The 24,459-nt window shown below is 40.1% G+C and overlaps 2 protein-coding genes across 4 annotated transcripts in view; both read left to right on the top strand.

Annotated features, from left to right (window-relative positions):
- Window positions 1–1,169, top strand: part of HSDL2 (hydroxysteroid dehydrogenase like 2) — a 60,643-nt gene extending 59,474 nt beyond the window's left edge. The window contains exon 11 of the mRNA XM_032307788.1: window positions 413–1,169. Within this exon, the coding sequence (XP_032163679.1) occupies window positions 413–525 (113 nt within the window). The 3' untranslated portion in view covers window positions 526–1,169. The remainder of the gene's footprint in view (window positions 1–412) is intronic.
- Window positions 1,170–7,652: 6,483 nt separating this feature from the next.
- Window positions 7,653–24,459, top strand: part of KIAA1958 (KIAA1958 ortholog) — a 154,301-nt gene continuing 137,494 nt past the window's right edge. For all 3 annotated transcript variants that reach the window (XM_032306947.1, XM_032306948.1, XM_032306946.1), the window contains exon 1: window positions 7,653–7,914. The gene's annotated coding sequence lies outside the window, so the exon portion shown is untranslated. The remainder of the gene's footprint in view (window positions 7,915–24,459) is intronic.

Below are 24,459 nucleotides of genomic sequence, written 5' to 3'. Positions count from 1 at the left end.
ATTTATACCTTTTGGTTTTTAAAAAAATCTAAACCTGAAATGTTAAAAGTTTAATGAACTGTATAATAGATTGGAAAATTAACTAAAATAGTATTTGTTTACTACAGTTCATCTGAGGGCTGTGTATCCTTTAATGTGCTGTAACTGGTGTGTAAATGTTGCATCTTCATCTTTTTGGTATAATCTTTGCTGATTGTTTTTACATTATGTCATATTATAAGATATTGTTAACATCTAAGTCTAGGAATTGGGATTCCCAAGATATTGATTAAAAAAATTCTGGAATAGAAACTTGTGCACTTCAGAGGATTATAGAACTCAAGAAGGTTCTTTTTATAATGCATGTTCTTGAAGTGGTATCTCCCTAAGGGTACTAATGGTTGCTTTTCCTTCTCTCATTTTCTCATTTTAGGGAAACTAAAACCAACAATGGCATTCATGTCAGGAAAATTGAAGATTAAAGGAAACATGTCCCTAGCAATCAAATTGGAGAAGCTAATGAATCAGATGAATGCCAGGCTGTGAAGGAGAAGGGGGAAAAAAATGTCAGTCACTAAGCTCAAAAAGTAAAAGGAATCAACAGTTAAAATCTGTTTTCTTCCCTTTCATATTATAAGGATATGCAAGTTTGTTCTGGAAAAAATAGAATTTCTGTATCTATAAGACTTGAAATTATAATTAAAACAGCTAGTTAATCAAACCTAAACATCATTAAGTGGAATTCTAAGACAGCCTGACTATTGAATTTTGTGAGTTTTGCCCTCTGAGAGCTAGATTTCATTCATTGTGGGGAAGGTATGGTGAACAATTAATCAGGTTCAAACAGTAAAATTAGCTCTTTTCAGCACATCTTCCCATAGAAAAGGAAGTTAATCTGTTTTAAATTTTTCAGTTTGGGATTGTATGCTAATGAAATCTTAATGATATTTTAGATTTTTATATACTTGTTTTAAGGAAGATCTTCCATAATGTATTTTCACAGAAATCACAAAAATTACCTTAATAAATACTATTTGTGAAGACTAATGAAACAAAAACTGTTTTTCATCCTAACTAACTCTCCAGGTATAAGTTACCTATTATTAATACAATTCTGCTAATGTAATTCAGTATGTATCCTCTTGCTAAATGTATAAAAAGCCTTAAAATAAAATACTTTCTCTCCAGAAGTATGGACTTGGTCACAGTGTTTTATTTATTTATTATTTATTTATTTATTTGACAGACAGAGATCGCAAGTAGGCAGAGAAAAGAGGAAGCAGGCTCTCTGCTCAGCAGAGAGCCCAATGCGGGGCTTGATCCCAGGACCCTGGGATCATGACCTGAGCCAAAGGCAGAGGCTTTAAACCACTGAGCCACCCAGGCGCCCCAGTCATAGTGTTTTAAAAAGAGAACATCAGAATAGATTGTTGTTGAGTGCTGAATTGTCAACCTACCAGATTCGTTTGTTGGAATACACACACATGTCCCCCATGTACCTCAGACTTTCAGTATTTGCAGGTAAGGCCTTGAAAGAAGTGATTAAGTTAGAAGAGGTGGGCTCTAATCCAGTCTGACTGGGGTCCTTCAAAGAAGAGGAAGTTTGGAGATAAAAGACTAGGGATGCACACTGTGAGGACCAGTGGGAAGACAGTCATCTGTAAAGCAAAGACAGAGGCCAGGGAAGAAACCACATCTACCAAAACTCCTGTTCTCTAGAACTGGAAGTTGTCTGTTGATGTAGCCACCCAGTCTGTGGTATCCTGTTTTGGCAGCCCCAGCAAACTCATACAATGGTTTGTTTTTCTTTCTTTCTTTCTTTTTTTAAAGCTAAGGTTTAAAAAAAGTCCTTTCCTTTCACTTTAATCAGTTAAAAATACTTGCTCGGTGTAATTCTTTTACTTCTCATCTTTCATTCTCTAATATTACTGTGCTTAATTCTGACATTTCCTAGAATCGTAATGTTAGAAGCATTTAATGTCTATTTTACACATGAGGAAACAGGATCAGAGAATGGGAAAAGATGAGCCCAAGGCCAAAATTAACAAAATCCCTATCCAACAAAAATCTCCTAGGACATTAGCCTTGAATAGAATCTGAAGGCTTGACTTGCCCATCCAGAAGCCCAGATGGATTGCCTTTGGGGTGACAGCCTCACAGTTACCTTTGTATGTGCTGGTCATTCCTAGCTGTCTGAAGATTCTGGTCACGTGTTGCCAGCAGGTTTGTATTCCACTGAAGTCTATCAAAGCCTTCTTCCTTTGCATTCTCCAAACAGTATCAAAGCTTTGGGAAAATGAAAATATTGGGAGACAGGAGTTCTGGGTGCTAGTCACTAAAACATGAAGTCGCTTACTAAGAGGCCTTGGGATATTGGGGAAAAATATTTTTGTAGGGCCCTGGTTTTCACGTCTGTAACTTAAGGAGTTGGATTAGATCATCTGCAGCCCCTTTGCGGTCATTATTGCTAAGAAGTACCAGACAGGTTTAGTGTAGCCTATCAGAAATAAAGGTAGGGGCGCCTGGGTGGCTCAGTGGGTTAAAGCCCCTGCCTTTGGCTCAGGTCATGATCCCAAAGTCCTGGGATCAAGCCCCACATCAGGCTCTCTACTCAGCGGGGAACCTGCTTCCTCCTCTTTCTCTGCCTATTTCTCTGCCTACTTGTGATTTCGCTGTCAAATAAATAAAATATTTTTAAAAAGAAAAAAAAAAAGATATCAAGGTAGCCACACCTAGATTCCTGAAGCCTCTCTTGCAACATTCCCCAGATACGTTAATGAATTCATGTGTTCCCTGTCCCTGGATCTTATCCATTAACTGCACTGAAGTAGAATCACCCAGAAGTTGTGAAGGCCATTTTGTGAGTCGTCCAGCAGGCAGTTGAACCCTATTTCTGAAATGAAATGGTGTGGAGGGAAATCAAGCCCATGAGTCTTGTTAGTGATTGAGTGGAAGTATTATGTATGTATGTATTTTTTATTTTTTTTAAGATTTTATTTATTTGACAGCAATAACAAGTAGGTGGAGAGGCAGGCAGAGAGAGTGGGGGAAGCACATCCTCTTTAGTATCTGGTATTGTCAGTGGTGTGAATTTTGGCCATTCTAACAGGTGCGTCGTGGTATCTCCTTCAGTTTGCCATGTTGAACATCTTTTCATATGCTTACTTGCCTCTGTATCTTCTTTTTTTTTCTTTCTTTCTTTTTTTTTTAATATTATTTATTTATTTATTTGACAGGCAGAGATTACAAGGTGGCAGAGAGGCAGGTAAATGTTCATGCTCCACCATTTCATATGTTGAAATTCTAATCCCTAAGACAATGGTATTAGGAAGTGGGGTGTTCAGGAGGTAATTAGGTCTTGAAGGTGGGGCCCTTGTGATTGGGATTAGTGCCCTTAATAGAGCCTAGTAGAGCTAGCTGGTCCCTTCTACCATGTGAGGATATGGTGAGATGGTGCCATCTGTGAACCAGAAATCAAGCCCTTTCCATATACTAACTCTGTATGTGCCTTGGTCTTGGACTTCTTAGCCTCCAGAACTACAGGAAATAAAGTTTATTGTTTAAAGGCTACCCAGTCTCTGGTACAGAGGATCCCTGATTTCATGTTGGTTCAACTTAACAATATTTCAAAGTCATGATGGTGTGAAAGCACTAGACATTCGGTAGAAACCACACTTTGAAATTTGAATTTTCATGTTTTCCTGGGCTAGTGGTATGTGGTGTGATACACTCATGACACTGGTCAGCAGCAGTTAGTCGCAGCCTCTAGTCAGCCACTTGGTCATAAGGGCAAACAACTGATACACTTAACAACCATTTTGTACCCGCACGACCATTCTGTTGTTCACTTTCAGTATAGTATTCAATAAATTATGTGAAATATTCAACACTCCTTTTTTTTTTTAAGATTTTATTTACTTGACAGAGAGAGAAATCACAAGTAAGGCACAGAGGCAGGCAGAGAGAGGGGGGAAACAGGCTCCCCGCTGAGCAGAGAGCCAGACGTGGGGCTCAATGCGGGGCTTAACCCACTGAGCCACCCAGGCACCCCTTCAACACTCTTCTAAAATAGGCTTTGTGCTAGGAGATTTTGCCCAGCTGCAGGCTAATGTAAGTGTTCTGAGGATGTTTAACACAGGCTACACTACACTAGGGTGTTCGGTAGGTTATGGGTATTAAACACATTTTTAATTTATGATATTTTCAATTTACAGTGGGTTTACTGGGACAACCCCATGGTAAGTTGAGGAAGACCTGTATTTTATTATGGTAGCCTGAACAGACTATGACTGTTGTGACATATAGTTCTCTTTATACATTGTTGGATTCAATCTACTAATATCTTATTGAGGATTTTTGTATGTATGTTCATGAGAGATACTGGTCTGAAATTTTCTTGCAATGTCTTTGTCTGGTTTTGGATTAGGGTAATATTGTCTTCATAGAATGAATTAGGAATGTTTTCTCTGTTTCTGTGCTCTGAAAGGGAGTAGAAAGAATCGGTCTAATTTCTTCATTATTTATTTATTTATTTATATTTATTTATTTGACAGAGAGACACACAGTGAGAGAGGGAACACAAGCAAGGGGAGTGGGAGTGGGAGAACCAGGCTTCCTACTGAGCAAGGAGCCCCATGTGGGGCTCCATCCCAGGATCCTGGAATCATGACTGAGCCACCCGGGCACCCCTAATTTCTTTATTTAAATATTTTTTAGCATTCACCAGTGAGGGGTCCCTGGTTGGCTCAAATCCGTTGAGTGTCAGCCTTTAGCTTAGGTCATGATCTCAGGGACCTGAGATTGAGTCCTGTGTTGGGCTCCCTCCTCAGTGGAGAATCAGCTTTTCTCTCCATCTGCCTCCCCCCATCCCCCAGAGCTTTCAAGTCCAAGCTGTCTTGCTAGACTTGACCTCCAAATTTTTTATCTGTAGCCTGATCAAACTGTCAAAAATTCTAGGATGTTTCTCATTGCTTGGTTTCTATATTCCTAGACACAAATCAACAATGCCCTAAGAAAGAAAAGTAGTCAAGAATGTAGGAGTCACTTCAGTGTGTTTCCCCTTCTTGCTGAGCTCTTAGACTCTCAATTCTTGGCTGCTCTAGAAGATCTTTAAACAACCTTTGTTGTTTTGTTGTTTTAAATACAACTTCTATAATTCCAGTTCTTGGGGCGCCTGGGTGGCTCAGTGGGTTAAGCCGCTGCCTTCGGCTCAGGTCATGATCTCAGGGTCCTGGGATCGAGTCCCGCATCGGGCTCTCTGCTCAGCAGGGAGCCTGCTTCCCTCTCTCTCTCTCTCTATCTGCCTCTCCATCTACTTGTGATTCCTCTCTGTCAAATAAATAAATAAAACCTTAAAAAAAAACCTATAATTCCAGTTCTTAGCAGGAGAGGTAGTTTATTCCTCAAGGTACCCCATCATCGCTGGAAGCCTGCATCATTAAAGAAATTCATCATGATGGATATATCCTTTTTAAAAATTTTTTCTTATTATTTTATATTTTTAAAAGGTTTTTATTTATTTATTTGACAGAGATCACAAGTATGTAGTGAGGCAGGCAGAGAGAGGTGGGGAAGCCAGCCCCTGCTGAGCAGAGAGCCCAGTGCAGGGCTTGATCCCAGGACCCTGAGATCACGACCTGAGCTGAAGGCAGAGGCTTAACCCACTGAGCCACCCAAGTGCCCTGGATATATCCTTTAAATGAGATTGCATTTTTAAAAAGTTATTTGTGGTAAAAAACAAACAAACCACACAATATGAAATTTATCCTCTTAACCACCTTTAAGTAGATAGTTCAGTGGTATTAACTACACTCACATTGTTGTGTGATAGATCTTCAGAACTTTTTCATTGCATGAAACCATAATTCTATACTCATGGAACAACTCCCCATATTCCCCTCCTCCAGTTCCCAGCAACCACCATAATACATTGTTTCCATGATTTTGACAACTCTAGTTATCTCATGTGAGTGGAAGCATATAGTATTCCAGTAGTCCTTTTGTGATTGGTCTGCTTTACTCAGCAGAATGTCCTCTATGTTCATCCATGTTGTGGCATATGACAGGATTTCTTTCTTTAATAGAGCAATATAAGATTTCTTAAAGTCTGAATAATATTCGATCGTATGTATATGCCATATTTTGTTTATCCATTCATCTATGGGCATTGGGGCGGCTTTCACCTCCTGGCCATTGTGAATATGCTGCAGTGAACATGCGTGTGTGAGTATCTCTTCAAGTTCCTGCTTTAAGTGCTAGGTATATACCCAGAAGTGGGATTTCTGAATCGTAATTTATGTTTTTTTTTGTTTTTTTTTTTTGACGGGCCCCCACACTGTTTTCTGTAGTGGCTGCACCATTTACATTTCCACCAGCTGTGCTTAAGGTCCCAATTTCTCCAGGATTACACATTTGAAATATGTGGCAATTAACTTTTTTTTTTTTTTTGGACAGACATTATTTTGTCAAAAATGCTTACATAGATTTTTTTTTTTTTTTTTGTAAGTCAACCTAGACCAGAAGGAGTGTTGACAGAGCAAGGTGTTAAGAATCCTTTCTCTTTTGTTCTGAAGTTAGTCTCTTTATCTACCTCACATTCTTCTCTCTCCTCATGTACCTCAAGGGTGAGAGGGACTGAGGTTTCCTTGTCACAGTGGGGTAAGGTCAGGATGTAAAGCAGCACATTTGGCTAATCAGTCAGATATGCTTTAAATGTTGTTTATTATCACTATTATTATTTTGGAGATACTTAATGCTGTAAGTAGAAAGGGAGTTGAGCATGGAATCTGGTTCCAAACCGCCTGGGATAATCCGGGTTTTCCCAGCTATTGTATGATATTGGGGCAGATGTCCTAATTCCTCTGTGCCTCATTTCCTTATCCATAAATTGGCAATGCTAACAACACTCACTACAGAGTTCTTGGCACTAAATAAATTAATATTCCCTAAGCACTTAGGGTAAACCCCAGTCACATACAGTAAGTACTATAAAAGTGTTTGCTAGATAAAGTAAAGGTGGAGGGCGCCTGCCTTATCTCTGTGATACCGAAGTGTTCTTGTATGCTTCCCTGGTCCTGGTATGTTTTAGGTGTCATTAAACTGCCCTCTCTGTCTCTCTGGGATGAATGAGAGTATTGTAGTTGGATGGGGAACTTCCACTGGGCAGCGGAGACTGTGGGTTGTGTCAGTAGGAAGTGTTTCTGTACATGCCTGGGTGTAGAGGTGACTCGACTCGGTGCGTTAAAGCAGGTGTTATACACCAGACGAACCGAGCAGGTTCTTGCAAGGTCTGCTCCCTGCGTTCAGGTGAAGCTCTGCGGAGCTCCGAAGGGGCAGCGGGGGCAGCGGGGGCAGCAGGGACCGCGGGCCACGGAGAGCGGCAGGACGGAGTGCTGCCCACTTCAGAACGTCGCGGGGACCGTGGGTTCCACACCTGTCTGCGCCCAGAGACCGAGCCCGTGCGCGCCGGTGTGTGCCAGCAAGGTCGGTCCACACCACCTCCGGGCAGCGACGACCGCGAGCTCGGAGCACTTCGTAGGAGGTGTCGTTACACACTTCCTGTGGGTCTCGCGGACCACGGCGCGTTTCCGGTGCCGGCTGGAGCCCGGGGTCCGAGCCCCCGCCCCGTTCGCCGGCCCCGCCCCGCCTGCGCCCCGCCCCCCGCCCGCCGCGCTCCGAGCCGGGCGCGCGGAGCCCGGGGCGCACGGAGCGGCGCGCGCCGGTCGGCAGAGCCAGGCTGGCGCCCCCGCCCCCCGCCCCGCGCCTCCGTCCGCCGCCCGCCCGGCGCCTTCCCCGCTCTTCTTACCTTCGCTCTCCGGCCCTCCGGCCGCTTTCCTCCCTCCCCTCGGTCCCGCCCCGTCCAGCCCGGGCTCCCCGGCTCCAGCAGGCCCCCCCCGCCGCCCGCGTTCCTATGGACAGACGCACAGACACCTGCAGGTGGGTGAGAGCCCGCGCGCGGGGCGGAGACTAGCGCGCCGACGCTGCGACCTGGGCCGGGGAGCCCCTTTGTGTGGGGGGCGGCCGCGCTGAGGTCCGCGCTGCCGCCCCTTCGGCAGCCGAGCAGTGACCCGGCTGAACCCTCTTTTGTCTCCTCTGGGGGTGGGGGGGGTGGGAAGGCCGAGAGTCAGGGCAGCGGACTCGGGCGCCTGGCCGTCGCCGACGACGGGCTTGGGGGCGCGAGGGGTGAGACCCCCGGGCGGCCGAACGGGCTCCCGGAGCGAACGCGGGCGGCCGCGGCTCTGGTCAGCCTCGGCGGGGCCGGCCCGCCGCCCAGCATCTCCTGTCGCCGCCGCGGGCGCGCTGCGTGCGTCTGGCTCGCCTGCTCCTGCTCTCGGGTCTGTTTGGAGGTGGGAAGGAGGGCGGGAAGGAGAAAGAAAAGATCTGCCCTCTTAGTTTCCAAGTCTTGAGATGGTTGTGGAGAGAGGCAGAGAGGTGCTTCGGGTCTTTGCCCGACTTGTTTCCCTCGCGAGAGGCACGCTGAGGTGCGTGTGGGGCGTGTGTGGAGGAACGTGCATCGCTCCGGTCCCTTATTTATTGTTTCTAACGGAGGAGGGCTTTCTCCGGAGGGCTCTTCCGCCCCCTCCCCCATCTGAGGCTGCGCACAGAGATTTGTGTTTGTTATCAAATACATCGACAAATGTATTCCCCCGGGCGCGAGCAGGCTGGGCTGACCGAAATCCAGCCCAAATCACAGACCGTTTCAGGTTTTCAGGTGGCTTTTCTCCTTGTTTTAAGGTTAGGTAGGGACTTACAGGCAAATCAAAGATGAACAGGGCTGTGATTTCTACAAAATTTGTTTTACATATATACATATTTTAAAGTTTGATGGTAAAGTTTTGTTATTTTCGAGACTCTTTTTAGGGTTAGCATGACAGAATCTTCTACCTATTAAGTAAACAGTTAACAAGCGACAGTGACAGCTTCCACGGTGGAGGTTAAATTGGCGTGCAATAAATATCTAGCTTTGCGTTGAGGCGAAAACCATTATTTTTGCTGGTTTAAAATATGAGGTCTTCCACAGCATGTGGGCAGAACGTGAATGTTAGAACTGATTTTCCTCCCTGTGATGTGCTTTCCCTCTTTTGGTCTGTTTTTATGTATTTTCTCTCTCTATAAAATCCAACGATTGGGTGGTACATGTTGGATATAGTTTTTTGAAAAGTACTATAGGTGATATTTCCGAATTATATTATTTATCTGGGTGAGTTTCTTATGAAGAGTTGATACGTATTTGTAGGTATTCAAATTATAAGTGAACTTGAATAGGCGCCCAGAAACTTAATTTTACAGATTCAGATTTTTAATGCAGGTACGGGTTTTTATCTTTGTATTATTCTCAACCTAGTGCTCACTTCTGGAGACTTCTTTCGCCCCCCTCCCCCAGCGTGTGAAAATCCATATTGACAAATTTAAATCTGATGGTTATCAAGAAGATTAAAAAAAGACTTTTGGGTGCTCAGTTATATGTACAGCTGTATGCAGAAAACAGAGGCTTTCTTAAACATCTGAACTTAAAGGAAAAACATTGTGGTGGAAAACAATTTATTTAAATCTTCAAGTAACATGTAGAGATTCATCAGAAAGCAGTGTACAATTTTAATGCAGTTTTAATTAGGCAAACTGATTTTTGTCATTTAAAGAGACAGTTTTAGTGTGCTGAAAAGAGTAGTCTTTTTCTAGGAGAAAAAATTAGCCTAGATTCTTGCCCTAGTTACATTAACAGACTATTGTTATTGCATGCCTAATTTTGTAAATATCTGGAGTGTACATTTTTGTACCCTTAAAACCTAGAAGAGACTACATCTAACATTAATCTCACTAGTTCCTTTGACTTGATCAAATTTTATTCTTGCGTTGACTTCCTGTCTAGATTAGTTAAACGAATTTAGACTGCAGTAGGGCTTAGTGCAAGGCGCTAGTAGGCCCTTGAAGAAGGTTCCTCTTTCTTTTTCAGTAAGGATGGCCCAAGGAGCATAGGTATTGAAATTTATTCAGGCTTTATTAGGAGTGGTGGGATGGAGTTGGAAAACACCAGCAGAGTTTCCGCTATTAGATTACATACTCATTTTTCAGTTCTTAGAAGTTTTAAAAAAGATAAGCCAAGAGCTTGAATTATTTGTTTGTGTGTTTATAGGACTGTCAATCAGAGGGATAAGGTTTAAAAAGAGTCACTGTGTAAATGAAGTATTAAGAGTGTGGCCTGCATTGAGAATTGCTTGGCAACTTGTGGTTAAGCATAACACTTTTCTGGGATTGGCAGTGTATCGTCTTCATCTGGGGTGACTAAAAGATAACAGCCAGTCTTTTTCCATTTTGTTTTTATTTTTGGCTCTGATATGTGGATATTAATTTTTTTTGTATAATTAACATTAATATTTTCGTGTAATCAGAAACTGTCAAGAGAACTTGACATATTTTCAACTGATTTCTCTTCTGGTTTGTTGGTGTTTAGGAAGGCGTATAAATTATTTTGCTCTCTTAATTATTGAAATTTTTTTCTGATATTTTTGATATGACAAATATTACTTCCAGATATTTTGAATTTGTAAAGTTGGATTTTAAATATAGCTGAGCAGTATAAACCGACATTGGCCACTTTCTTTTTTTTTTAAATAACGCTAAGCTGTCCAGTTAAATTTGATAGGCTAGAAAATCCAAAGACTTTTCCTGGTTGTTAGTTATCAGTGTGGTACCATGAAAGGAAACTCAAAATGGCCATTTTAGGTTACCTGGAACCCTCAAAGGACTAGTATTATCATTAGTAATAACCAAATGAAAAGCTGAAAAGTAACAGTTTTATTCTTTGTTATAGACCTGTGACTTTCAAATACTTCTTTTTCATAAAGTTTTTTTTAGCCTGGTATAGAAGCAGGTCTGACTGTGAGAAGTATGGACAGTGACCTCTCATTACAGCCTTTATTGTTCTGCATTGTTTAAGAACAGCACAAACCCATGCTGCTCTTGGAAAATGCGGAATTCATTCTTGGATTAATATTCTGCTACCAGATGTACGAGGCTGGCTCTGAAGAAGCTTTTTCTCTTAAATACTGTCAAAAATAGAGAAGCTGAGGATTGGAGAGAAGCCATTTATTTTGAACAGTTTATTTTCTGACAGTTTGTGTTTGTAAAGAAACCTGCTCATAATATTTACTTAAGAGATCTACATAGTTGCCCGAAGAAGCCCCACAGGTTTCTTTTTTTCCTTTAAAAAAGTTTCCATAGAGCTTAACTCTTATGTGATACTTCTTGACTTGGCTTCTGATTAGATGATTTATGGACTTTGTTTACCAGCATGTGTGGAGAATTCTTTTGCTGTACAGAAATTGCACTCTGCCTGTGCTCTGGTCTGTTTCCTAGGTAACAAATGTACTGCATAGATTCCATAATGAGGACTGTGGTTGGCTAGTTACAGTGTAAATTCTGTTGTTTGGTAAAGCTTAGTCTCAAATTCAAATAAAGGTCAAGAAACCAAAAGTACTCAAGATGCGAATTTTTGAATTTTATTTTGTATCCAGTGTCAACAAGTTTAATACCCTTTTCTGGAGAAAGGCAAATTATACACAGTATTCAAGTGTATTTTGTAAAGTCTTAAACAGTTGGAGGGCTCTAGTGACAAAGAAAATGTATTTCAAAACACTTTATCATACTTCAGTATAGAAAGCAAAGGGATATTTAGGATGTCAATAACCTGCTTTTTTGTATTGGAAGAAAGGTAACATCATATGAACCCTGAAGATAAATTGTGCAACTTCATTTGAAATACAACTTTTAGGGGTGCCTGGATGGCACAGTTGGTTGAGCATCTTGGTCTCTTCTCAGGACTTGATCTCAGTGAATTTGGCCCTGCATTGGGCTCTGTACTGGGTGTGGAGCCTGCTTAAAAAAAAAAAGTAAGAAAAAACAAATAGAACTTTAAAAAACTTTAAGAAGATATTAAAACATTTAAGAAACTTTTAAAAACATTAAAAGTCTTGGGACACCTGGGTGACTCAGTAAGTTAAGTGTTTGCCTTTGGGGCATGTTCCCAGGGTTCTGGGATAGAGTCCCCCATGGGCTCTTTGCTTAGCAGGGAGCTTGCCTTCTGCCTCTGTCACTCCCCCTGCTTGTGCTCATTCTTTCTCTGACAAATAAAATCTTAAAGAAAAAAGAAAAGTCTACTGTAAAATGATGCATTTATACTCTAGCTATTTTCTCTCTTACCTGCCTGAATTTTGGCCTGATCAGCACTAGGGAGCAAGTCTCTCTTAGATAGCTACAAATTGGAGAATAGCTTTCCACTCCCCCTTACTCTTCCTTTTGAAATCTATGGCTTCTATAGCTCTAGGTGCAGGGCAAGAAATAATATATGTGCAGGGGCGCCTGGGTGGCTCAGTGGGTTAAGCCGCTGCCTTCGGCTCGGGTCATGATCTCAGGGTCCTGGGATCGAGTCCCGCATCGGGCTCTCTGCTCAGCGGGGAGCCTGCTTCCTCCTCTCTCTCTCTGCCTGCCTCTCTGCCTACTTGTCATCTCTCTCTGTCAAATAAATAAATAAAATCTTTAAAAAAAAAGAAATAATATATGTGCAATTGCTAGTAATTATTACCTGTTTGTTAAAAAAAAATTACAGTGAACCAGAATTATATTAATACCCATTGAAATATCTTTTCATTTGATGACTGAAAATGTTTTAGTTTGTTGACCATCAGGGATTCTGTCAGGCAAAAAAATTAAAAAAAAAAAACTTTATTTATCTATTTCAGAGAGAAAGAGAGAGAGAGAATCTTCAAGGCGACTCCCTGCTGAGTACAGAGCCTGATGTTGGGCTTGATACTAGGACCCTGAGATCATGACCTAAGCAGAAACCAAGAGTTGAATGCTCAACTGACTGAGTCACCCAGGCGCCCCTGAAAAAAGAAAAAAAATTTTTTTTTTAAATTAATTTGAGGAGAACCTACCTGGCTTAGTCGGTAGAGCATGTGGTTCTTGCTTTGGGGGTTGTGAGTTTGAGGGGTGTAAAGCTTACTTAAAAAAAGTGGGGAGGGGTGCCTGGGTGGCTCCGTGGGTTCTGCCTTCGGCTCAGGTCATGATCTCTTGAGTCCTGGGATGGAGCCCTAGATGGGGCTCTCTGCTCAGCAGGGAGCCTGCTTCCTCCCTTCCCTTCTCTGCCTGCCTCTCTGCCACTTGTGATCTCTCTCTCTGTCAAATAAATAAATAAAATCTTAAAAATAAAGTTGGGGTGCCTGGGTGGCTCAGGTGGTTGGACATTTTCCTTTGGCTCAGGTTATGATCTCATGGTCCTGGGATGGAGTCTCCTGTGCAGGGCTGTCTACTCAGCAGGGGGCCTGCTTCACCCTCTCCCTCTGGCTACCACTCCTCCTGCTTGTGCTCTCTGCCAAATAAACAAAATCTTGGGGGAAAAAAGTTAATTTAAATTCTAACCAATTATGCAAAGTTGCTTCAGTTACTTTACCTTGCTTAGCAGGATTGGTTTTGGATTATTTATTTACTTTTTAAATTAATTTTAATTTCAGGAATAGGATATATCTTGTTTGGATTTTCTTTCTTCTTGGTTTTCCTCAAAACTGACAAGTACTTTAAACACTTTTGGCCTTTTCACATTGAAAATATTATGCCCCTTCAGTTTTCTCTTGCAATTATTTTCCTTATATGTATTTATTCTTTAGTTTTTTTTTTTTTTTTTTTTTTTTTTTTTTTTTTTTTTAAGTAGGATCCACACCCATAGTGGGGCTTGAACTCATGAGCCTAAAATCAAGAGTTGAATGCTGTGCCAACTGAGTCAGCCAGGCACCCCTATTTAGAAATTTTTTAATCATTGCATTATTTAAGACATAATCACCACATATCAAAAGCTCTACTTTTCTGAGACTTCACACTTCTGGGACAGAGTTAACAATATTTGTCAACTCCTACCCAGCCAGAACAACTTCCTCTCCCCAGTCAGTATTAGTTATTAAGGGCTGTCATAACAAAGTATGACAGACTGGATGCCTTAAACAACAAAGTTTTCTCAAAGTCTGGAGGCTAGAAGTCCCAGATCAAGATGGTGGCAGAGTTGGGTTCTTCTGAGTCCCCTTTGGCTTTCAATTTCAGTCTTCCTCAGATGTGTGTTCACTATGTACCTGTGTCCTCTTCTTATAAGATATCTATCCATAGCCTTAGAACTCACCCAAATGATCTTGTTTTACTTTAATTACCTCTTTAAAGACCCTCTCTCCAAATATTGTCTCATTTTGAAGTACTGGCTATTAGGAACTCAGTGTATTAATGGGGGGGCCAGTACAACTCATAGTATTTGTCTGCTCATTGTCTTTCATACATACAGACATACTTCACTACATATGTGTGATATATTCGAGCCCCTAGACTACTTGATTCCTACTCCCTAAGATTTCTCAGTTCTGTTTGCCCCCATAGAAATCACATATTATTCTGTCACCTTTGCCTATCATTAGTCTTGGTTCTCCAGTTAAGTTTATTTAGTACACAACACAAGTCCTTATGCTGAGACTTCTGTAGTCGCGTTTGATAGTCTGAAGCTCTTTGAATCCTCATAAATGGCTCATGTGAATACTGTGTCGTCTTTCAGGTTTAAAACTGTTTATCTGTGGTTTTATACTTGAAGGCCAGTGTGCCTGAATATAAGTACTTGGCTCACATTTTTGTTCTCAAGTTTCCTAAATATGTTATTTTGTTGTAGGTCTGGCAGACCTTTACTGTGAAAGGCCAAATAGCAATTATTTTAGGCTTTGTGGAACATGCCACTGCAGTGCAAAAGCAGCCGTATAGAGTATGTAAGTGAACAAGCATAATTGCGTTTAGTAAAACTTTATTTACAGAACCAGATAGTGGGCTGGATTTGGTGCACAAGCCATAGTTTGCTGAGTCCTACCCATTTTTTTTTTTTAAGATTTTATTTATTTATTTGAAAGAGCAAGCATGCGTGAGAGAGCATGAACAGGGGGAGGGGCAGAGGGAGAAGCAGACTCCCTCCTGAGCAGGGAGCCTCATGTGGGGCTCTGTCCCAGGACCCTGAGATTGTGACTTGAGCCAAAGGCAAATGCGTAACCAGCTGAGCCACCCAGGTGCCTCAGAGTCCTATTTTATTTTGTAATTCTGTAAAAAAAAAAAAATTCTGCTAAAAAATGTTACTGTCAGAGTCCAATACCACTTTGATCTTCTTTTCTTTTTAAGTGACTTTATTGTTCTCTTAGATGCCCAAAGACTTTTTTCTTAATTTTTAAAAGGTAGTAATTTTGCTAGAGCATCTATTAAGTGTTGGCTCTTCTCTGTTAATTTTTCCACATACACAACATGGATTTTATAATGTTGGCTTAAGTATTTTTTTCATAAATATTTTCATCAGTCATAGATTTTAGTATTTAATCTGTTTTATTGCTCTCATTTTCTTTTTTGGGGGGGTCCCCTGTTACATGTATGTTGGATCTTCTTTGACTGCCTTTTATATCTATAACTTTCTTCAAATTCTTTTTATCTTTTTTATTTTATTTTTCTATTTTTTCCTTTTAATCCTTTATTAAGCAGTAACTGCAGTTTTGTCTTCCTTTCTGATTTTTTTTCTTTCTTATTCTGTCCTGAATTCTATCATTTCTCTTTGTAAATGCTCTTGTTGTGTGGCCATTCCCTTCCCCATTTTTCTACTTCTGATGTATATTTTATAGCTTCTATCACTTTCATTTCCTTTAATATTAAAATATTATGCTACTGTTCTCACCTACTTTATGGCCATATTTCTGTGATGTTACTTCATTGACTATTAGTACCTTATTTCGTTCTTTTACATCTTTTTCTCATAGTACCTCACATGGGATTAGATTGCATTTCTTTTGCTTGTTCATGTTTAAATTAGATGGATTTACTTGTACTTTAGGAGAAGGTTTCTGTGATGGAGATGGAAGTAAGCCAAGGTAGTTCTTTTTTAGTTTCATGGTATGAAATTTTTTCCTTTGTTTCTTATGTGAAATATTAAAAAAATATGGCCACTCAAATAAAATTGGAGTGAGGTAGTATTGCATACCCACTAGAAAGGCTAAATGAAAAATATGAAAAATATCAAGTGGTGATGAGAATGCAGAGTAACTAGAATTCTCAAGCACTGCTGTTGGAAGTGTAAATGGGTACAGAAATCTAAATGGAGGGATGCCTGGGTGGCTCAGTTGGTTGAGCATCCAGTTCTTGGTTTGGGCTCAGGTCATGATCTTGGGGTCATGAGATTGAGCCTCATGTTAGGCTTGGCACTCAGTGCACAGTCTGAGATTCTTTCCTTTTCCCGTTCTACCTCCACCCCCAAAGTAATAAACAAAATATTAAAAAGGTATAAGTGGATACAAGCAATTTGGGAAGCTATTTGGTAGTATTTACTGAAGCTATGAGTGTGCATGTATTATGATTCAGTAATTCTACTCAAAGATACATGCTTACTAAAATAAATGTACTAGAATGTTCATAGTACTGTTTATAACATCTCCCAAACTAAAGTTCTGCCCAAATGACAATGGTATACTGTGTGGTAGAGTGTTAAATTCATGGCCCCAAGTAAGTTCCATCTCTTGGTGTCTATGCCCATGTGTTGTCCCTTTGCACAATGATTCTGATTTTAACCATTTAACTTATTTTGGCCAGTGGGACATTAGGCAAGTGTGTTGCAGCAGAAGCTTGATAAATGCATACACATTGGAGGGGAAATATTGCCCAGAGACCACAAGATAAAGAAATACGCAAGTAGGAGAGGTCAGGTGAAAGAAAATTGAGGTGCACTAGCTAGTGACCAGCACTTACTGCCAGGTTAGGTGAGTATGACCATCTTTGACTTCCCAGTTGACCTGACCCTCCACCTAAAAGTAGTCACATGAGCAAATTCATGTAAAGCCAGGAGAAAAACTGCCCAGATAACCCACAGAATTGTGAGAAAGGAAGAATTATTTTAAATTATTTAATTGTAGGGTGATTTGTTATACAATAGGAGACTGAATCAAAATGGATAAATTTTTCTATATTCGTAACAGTGGAATACTGTGGAGCAATGAGAATGAACAATCTGTAACTACATATTATGTATGAATCTCACAGATCTTTGTGGTGCTATAGAAGCCAGGCACAAAAGAGTTGACACTGTGTGCCTCCACATATATAAATTTGCCAAGCAGGTAAAATCAGCAAATTCTGTTAGAAGCCAGAACCTTGAGGAAGTAGTGACTGGAGAGGAGAAAGTAGAGGCTTCTGGGGCATGTAATGTTCTGTTTCTTGATCCGGTTGCTGGTTACATATGTGTGTTCTGTTTGTGAAATTGTGGAATATCAGCAAATTGTTCACTTATTATTTCTCCTTTTTTGATTGTATATATGTATATATATATTTTAGACTTAACTCATTTTCGAGAGAGAAAAAGAGCAAATAAGCACAAGTAGGAGGCCAGAGGGAGAGGGAGAGAGAATCTCAGGTAGATTCCGAGCTGAGCATGGAGCCCAACTGGGGGCTCATTCTCATGCCCTGAGATCATGACCTGGGCCCAAACCAAGAATCAGTTGCTCAACCAATTGTGCCACCTGGGCACTCTCTTTTTTTTTTTTTTTTTTTTTTAAATTTTAGAGAGAGTGCATGTGCACAGGGGAGAGGCAGAGAGAGAGAATCCTCAAATCGACTCCTTGTTGAGTGTGGAGCCTGGTGGGGCTCTGTCCCACGACCCAAGGATCATGACCAGAGTCAAAATCAAGAGTCCAACACTTAACCGGCTGAGCCACCCAGGCACCCCTGATTGTATGTTAACTTTCAACATAAAGGAAGAAAATGTCCTTCTTTTTCTTTTTGTAATTGTATGTTTATTTTTTATTAATTATTTTTAACATATCATGTATTATTTGCCCCAGGGGTACAGGTTTGTGAATCGTCAGTCTTAAGCACTTTACAGCACTCACCATAGCACATAATACCCTCCCCAATGTCCTTAACCCAGCCACCCTCTCCATACTTCCTTCCCCCCAGCAACCTTCAGTTTGTTTTATAAGATTAAGAGTCTCTTATGGTTTGTCTCCTTCCTGATCCCATCTTGTTTCATTTTTTTTCTTCTCTACCTCCCAAACCCCTCATTCTCCCTCTCAAATTACTCATATCACAGAGATCATATGGTAATTATCTTTCTCTGATGGACTTACTTCACTCAGCATAATACCCTCTAGTTCCATCCTTGTCGTTGCAAATGGCAAGATTTCATTTCTTTTGATGGCTGCATAGTATTCCATTGTATATATATACCACATCTTCTTTATCTGTTCGTCTGTTGATGGACATCTAGGTTCTTTCCAAGTTTCGCTGTTGTGGACATTGCTGCTATAAACATTCGAGTGCATGTGCTCCTTCAGATCACACATTGGTATCTGGTTTGGCTATTGTGGACATTTGGGTGCATGTGCCCTTTTGGATCACTACATTTGTATCTGGTAAATACCCAGTATTGTGATTGCTGGGTCGTAGGGTAGCTCTATTTTCAATTTTTTGAGGAACCCCCATGCTGTTTTACAGAGTGGCTGCACCAGCTTGCATTCCCACCAACTCTGTAGGAGGGATTCCCCTTTCTCCGCATCCTCACCAACATCTGTTGTTTCCTGACTTGTTAATTTTAGCCATTCTGACTGGTGTGAGGTGGTATCTAGTTGTGGTTTTGATTTGCATTTCCCTGATGCCGAGTGATGTTGAGCACTTTTTCATGTGTTTGTTGGCCATCTGGATGTCTTTTTGCAGAAATGTCTGTTCATGGCTTCTGCCTATTTCTTGATTGGATTTCTATTTTTATGTATATTTTAGTTCTGTCCACTCATCTGGGGTTCATGGGTCTACCTTATCTCCTAATTTTGTTGAATATCATGTCTTCTGTTAACTGTTGTCCCATCTCTGTGTTTGTTTTCTACTGAGATAATTGTAGATTCACTTGCAGTTATATGAAATAACAGATTCTTTGCCTTTTTGCCTGGTTTCCTTAAATGGTAACATTTTGCAAAACTATATAATATCACAACGAAGATATTAACTGTTATGGGCTGAACTGTATTGCCCCTAGATTCGTATGTTGAAGTCTGAAACCCCAACACATCAGAATGTCAGTGTATTTGGAGGTAGGGCCTTTGAAGAGGTTATTAAGTTAAAACAAGGTTGTTAGGGTGGCCCTAATCCAATCTGCTGTCCTTGTAAGAAGAGGAAGTTTGGACGAAAGAAGAGACACCAGAGATGTTGTGTACAGAGGAAAGACTACGTGAGGACAAGGTGAGAACTTGGCTATCTGGAAGCCATGGAGAGGCTTCAGAAGAAACCAAACCTGTTGACACCTTGATCTTGGATTTTTAGCTTTCCAGAACTGAAAATGAATTTCTGTTATTTAAGCCATCCAATCTGGTCTTTCGTTATGGTAGCGCTAATAAATATATTGGCTTTGATACAATCCACCACTTGTATTCATACTGCGTTTTATTGGTACTCAATTGTGTGTATTAGGATCAGTATAGTATATTTTATCACCTACGTATGTTACTGTTTCTCCCAGTCCTTCTGTTCTGCTCACATCCTACCAGCCTATTTCTAAGCTTTGACAACCATTTCTGAAATTTTGTTGTTTAAAAAAAATACTATACAAATGGAATCATATGTAACCTTTGAGATTGGCTATAAGCACAATTCCTCGGAGATTCATCTAGGTTTTATCAGTTTTTTTTTTTTTAAAAGATTGTATTTATTATTTGAGAGGGAGCACAAGCAGTTGGAGGGGCAGAGAGGGGAGAAGTTGGCTCCCTGCTGAGCAGAGAGCCAGATGCGGAACTCGATCCCAGGACCCAGGCGTCCCAGTAGTTTGTTCTTTTTTATTCCTGAGTAGTAATCCATGGGTGTATCCTAGTTTATTTAACTTCATCTGTTGAAGGACATCTGGGTTGATTCCATTTCTTGACTTACAGATAAAGCTGTTATGAAGGGTAGCTGGGTGGCTCAGTCAGTTAAGTGTTTGCTCAGGTCATGATCCCAAGGTCTGAGGATAGAGCCCCATATGGGGCTCCCAGTTCAGTGGGGAGCCTGTTTCTCCCTCTCCTCCCTGCTTGTGCCCACTCTCTTGCTCTCTCTCTCTCTCTCAACTAAATAAATAAAATCCTAAAAAAATTAAAGCTGTTTTGAACGAAATTTGTAATCTCCTGGGGTACATACTCAGGAGCATAACTGCTGTATCATATGGTAATAATATGTTTAGTCTTTTAAGTAACTGTCATACATTTTCTGGGTGATTGTATCATTTTATATTCCTACCAGCAATACATAAGTTATCCAGTTTCTCCACATCCTTGCTAGCATTTACTGCCCTTATTTCTTATTTTATGCATTCTGATGTATGTGTAGTAATATAGGTTTTTAACTTGCATTTCCCTAGTGGCTAATATAGAACTTCTTTTCATGTGCTTATTTACCATCTGTATATCCTCTTCTGAGAAATGTCTCTTTATGTCATTTGCCTATTTTATAATTGGGTTTTTAATTATTATTATTATTTTTTTTTTTACTATTTTGAGTGTTCTTTATATATTCTAGTTACTAGTCCTTTGTCCTTTGTCTGGTACATGGTTTGCAAGTTTTTTTTTCCAGTCTGTACCTTGTCTTAATCCTTTTCACCTGGGCTTTCACAAAGCAAAAGACTTTAATTTAAATTTTGCCAGTTTTTTCTTTTAATGATTATGCTTGGTATCAAATTTAAGAACTCTATGCCTAGCCCCTGATCTCAGAGATTTTTTCCTATGTTGTTTTCTCCATGTTTTTAAGTTCTACATTTTATTTCCGTTATTTTTTAACATTTTATTTATTTGAGAGAGAAAAAAATCATCACTGGAGGGGGGAGGGATGGAAGGAGAGCGAGAACCAGATTCCCCGTCTAGCAGGGAGCCTAATGTGGGACTTGATTCCAGAACCCTGAGATCATGACCTGAGCCAAAAGCAGGTGCCTAACCAACTGGGCCACCCAGGTGCTCCACGTTCTGCATTTTAGAATTAAGTCTGATCTGTTTTGTATTAATTTTTTTGTTTGTTTGTTCTGTGTTAATTTTATTTAAGGTGTGAAGTTTAGGTTTAGGTTCATTTTTTGCCTATGAATGTCCAGTTGATCCTGCACCGTTTGATAAGAAAGCCGTCCTTCCTCCATTGGATTGTTTTTGCATTTTTGTATAAAAACAATTGAGCATATGTATGGGTCTATTTCTTGGTCTACTTCATCTGTTTTGTGAGATTTGAGGGGAGTCCAAACTAAGCCTTTGCTACTGTTCAGCTTGCTTAGAACTCCTTGTTCATTCTTTGCATAATTTTTTTTTTGTTATTATCTTGGAAATTTTTTTCCTATTGATCAAAGGGAACAAATATCTTATTAGGTAAAAAAGGGGGGATAAGATACACAGTAATTTGATTCTTAATAGTTTTTCGAGTTTATCTTCTCCATAATATAGTGATAAGTCAACATATTTGTTTCGGAGAATTCAGTTCTTTTCTAAATTACTTGGGTTATTAACATTTTCACGACAATTATGGCTCAATAATAAGCATACTTTATCTGACATCTTGAAAAAATGGAGCGCTGCATTAATGGATTTTTGTATATCAAAAGTTTATCTCTTGGACAAAACTTAAAATTTTAATTATTTTTAGAGAAAATGTTTCCCACATGTGGTTAAATTTCAATAAAGGTGGCAATTCAGTTCCTTATGGAAATCTGCCAAGAATCCTTTTCTGGCATCTGGATAAACACAAGCAGATAGAGAGAAATTTGTTTCTCTCCCCCAGAAAATTCTTTTAAGCTTTCTGGCTCTGAAGTTTTGCAGCTTTAGGCCAGTTTCCTACAACCAATGCGAGGAAGGTTCCATCCCCCAACTGAAAAATCTGTCTAATGCATGGATTTACCAAACCTTGTTTAAATAGCATTTGAAGATTTCTGTGAAATTTTAGCTGAAAGTATTCCCATTCCACCTTCAGAGCAACATTTTAAGGAATGTTCTCTTTCTGAAAGCTGATAGTTTTATGTGATAGTTTAACCTTCCTGTAAATATTTTCCTTTTGAATATATGTAATACAAGTGAATATAATCAATGAAAAGTATATATTTTTATAAATCATTCTGAGTATATTGTTAAGAATATAGTATATGTGAATATATTCTTGATATGTAATATTCTTTTTTTTTTTTCCTTAACTGGCTTTTTTTTTTAAGATTTTATTTATTTATTTGATAGAGATTGCAAGTAGCCAGAGAGGCAGGCAGAGAGAGAGGAGGAAGCAGGCTCCCCGCTGAGCAGAGAGCCCAATGTGGGCTGATCCCAGGACCCTGAGATCATGACCTGAGCCAAAGGCAGAGGCTTTAACCCACTGAGCCACCCAGGTGGCCCATCTAGCTGACTTCTTTCTGATGGATGAAAGTCTTAACACAGATTATTCCTGTATACTTAGTATTTCTTTTTTTTTTTTTTTTTTTTTAAAGATTTTATTTATTTATTTGACAGAGAGAGATCACAAGTAGGCAGAGAGGCAGGCAGAGAGAGAGAGAGAGGAGGAAGCAGGCTCCCCGCTGAACAGAGAGCCCGATGCGGGACTCGATCCCAGGACCCTGAGACCATGACCTGAGCCGAAGGCAGCGGCTTAACCCACTGAGCCACCCAGGCGCCCCAATATACTTAGTATTTCTTTAGTGATGTGTTTATACACTGATAAATAATAAAATATGTGCTTTCCATTAATAAAGTAATTGCCTCAAATGTCTAGCTTTTTTTTTCTTTTTTAAGTAAGCTCTACCCGCTACTCCCACCATGTGGGGCTCAAACTCATGACCCTGAGATCTAGAGTTGCTTGCTCTACTGGCAGAACCAGCCAGGCACCCCTGGGGTTTTTCTTACTTAAAAATTATTTTAGGGGTACCTGGGTGGCTCAGTGGATCAAGCCTCTGCCTTCAGCTCAGGTCATGGTCTCAGGGTCCTGGGATCACGCCCTGCATCCGGCTCTCTGCTCAACAGGGAGCCTGCTTCCCCCTCTCTCTCAGCCTGCCTCTGCCTACTTATGATCTCTATCCCTCTGTCAATAAATAAATAAATAAATAAATAAATAAATAAATAATTTTTAGAGTTAAGATTCATTCTATAGATTTGCCTTAATACCTTTTTAGTTGATGCCTTCCAATATCAAAATAGACATTTTGTCTTTCTAAGAGCAAACTATAGGCCTGAGAAGTAAGCATATCTTTCTACATTATGTAATAAGAAACAATATTTTTGTTAAAAATGAAATAATGTAATTCTGCGTAATGTTTTTTGAAAAAAGTGTATGTAGGTGAAAAGGTCACTCAATTTGGCTATGTGAAAACTTAAATTTTTTAAGTTTTTTTTAAATGAAATTAAAAAAGAAGGCAACAGTTCCAAGAAAATGCAGTGATAGAGAGTTGAGGTCCTCTTGGCACTGTATTATTTTAATTTTAATGATTTACAAGAGAATTAAAACTTTGGGGAAGAATAGGTAAACTGAAGAACAGTTATCTGCTTCACTGAAAATTAAACATAAAATAATACAGCAATCCATTTACTTTCAATTTCCTTTTTAAAAATATTTATTTATTTATTTTAGGGGGAGAGAGAGAGCGAGCAGGAATGGGAGGGGCAGAGGGAGAGAGAATCCCAAGCAGACTCTGAGCTGAGCGCAGAGCCTGTTGTGGGACTCAGTCTCATGATCCTGAGATTATGACCACCGAAACCAAGAGCGGGGGCTTAACGGACTGTGCCACTGAGGAGTCCCTTCCTTCTTTCTGTTTTTCCATCTATCTTTCTCTCTCCCTCCCTTCCTTCCTTTCTCTCTTTCTTTCTTCCGGTATAATTAACGTAGAGTGTTATATATTAGTTTCAGGGGTACATTAGTTTCAGCAGTTCTGTGTTACTCAGTACTCCTCACCAAAAGTGTACTCTTAATCCCCTTCATCCGTTTCACCCATCTCTCTCCACCCCCACCTCCCCAGTGCTAACCACCAGTTTGTTCTATATATTTAAGACTCTGGTTTTTCATTTGTCTTTTTCCCATGTTCCTTTGTTTTGTTTCCTAATCCATTCATTCGCTCATTCATTTATTTATTTTAAAGATTTTATTTATCTATTTGACAGAGACACAGCGAGAGAGGGATGTGTTCCAGGGGTGTGGGAGAGGGAGAAGCAGGATTCCTGTTAAGTAGGGAGCCTGATGCGGGACTCCATCCCAGGACCCTATGATCATGACCTGAGCAAAAGGCAGATGCTTAATGACTGAGGTGCCCCATTAATTAATTAATTAATTAATTTTTTAAATCTATCAAATTAGCAAAAATATAAAATGAGATAATGCCCGTTGTTCTTGAGGGGAAAGGAAGGGAGGAAGTTTTTCCATATATATTGCTGATGGGTATACAGAATTCTTTTTTTGTTCTTTTAAACTTTGAAAGTG

Source organism: Mustela erminea, chromosome 12 (genome assembly GCF_009829155.1).
Source record: "Mustela erminea isolate mMusErm1 chromosome 12, mMusErm1.Pri, whole genome shotgun sequence".
Taxonomy (NCBI): domain Eukaryota; kingdom Metazoa; phylum Chordata; class Mammalia; order Carnivora; family Mustelidae; genus Mustela; species Mustela erminea.
This window is presented reverse-complemented; position numbering and strand designations above follow the sequence as displayed.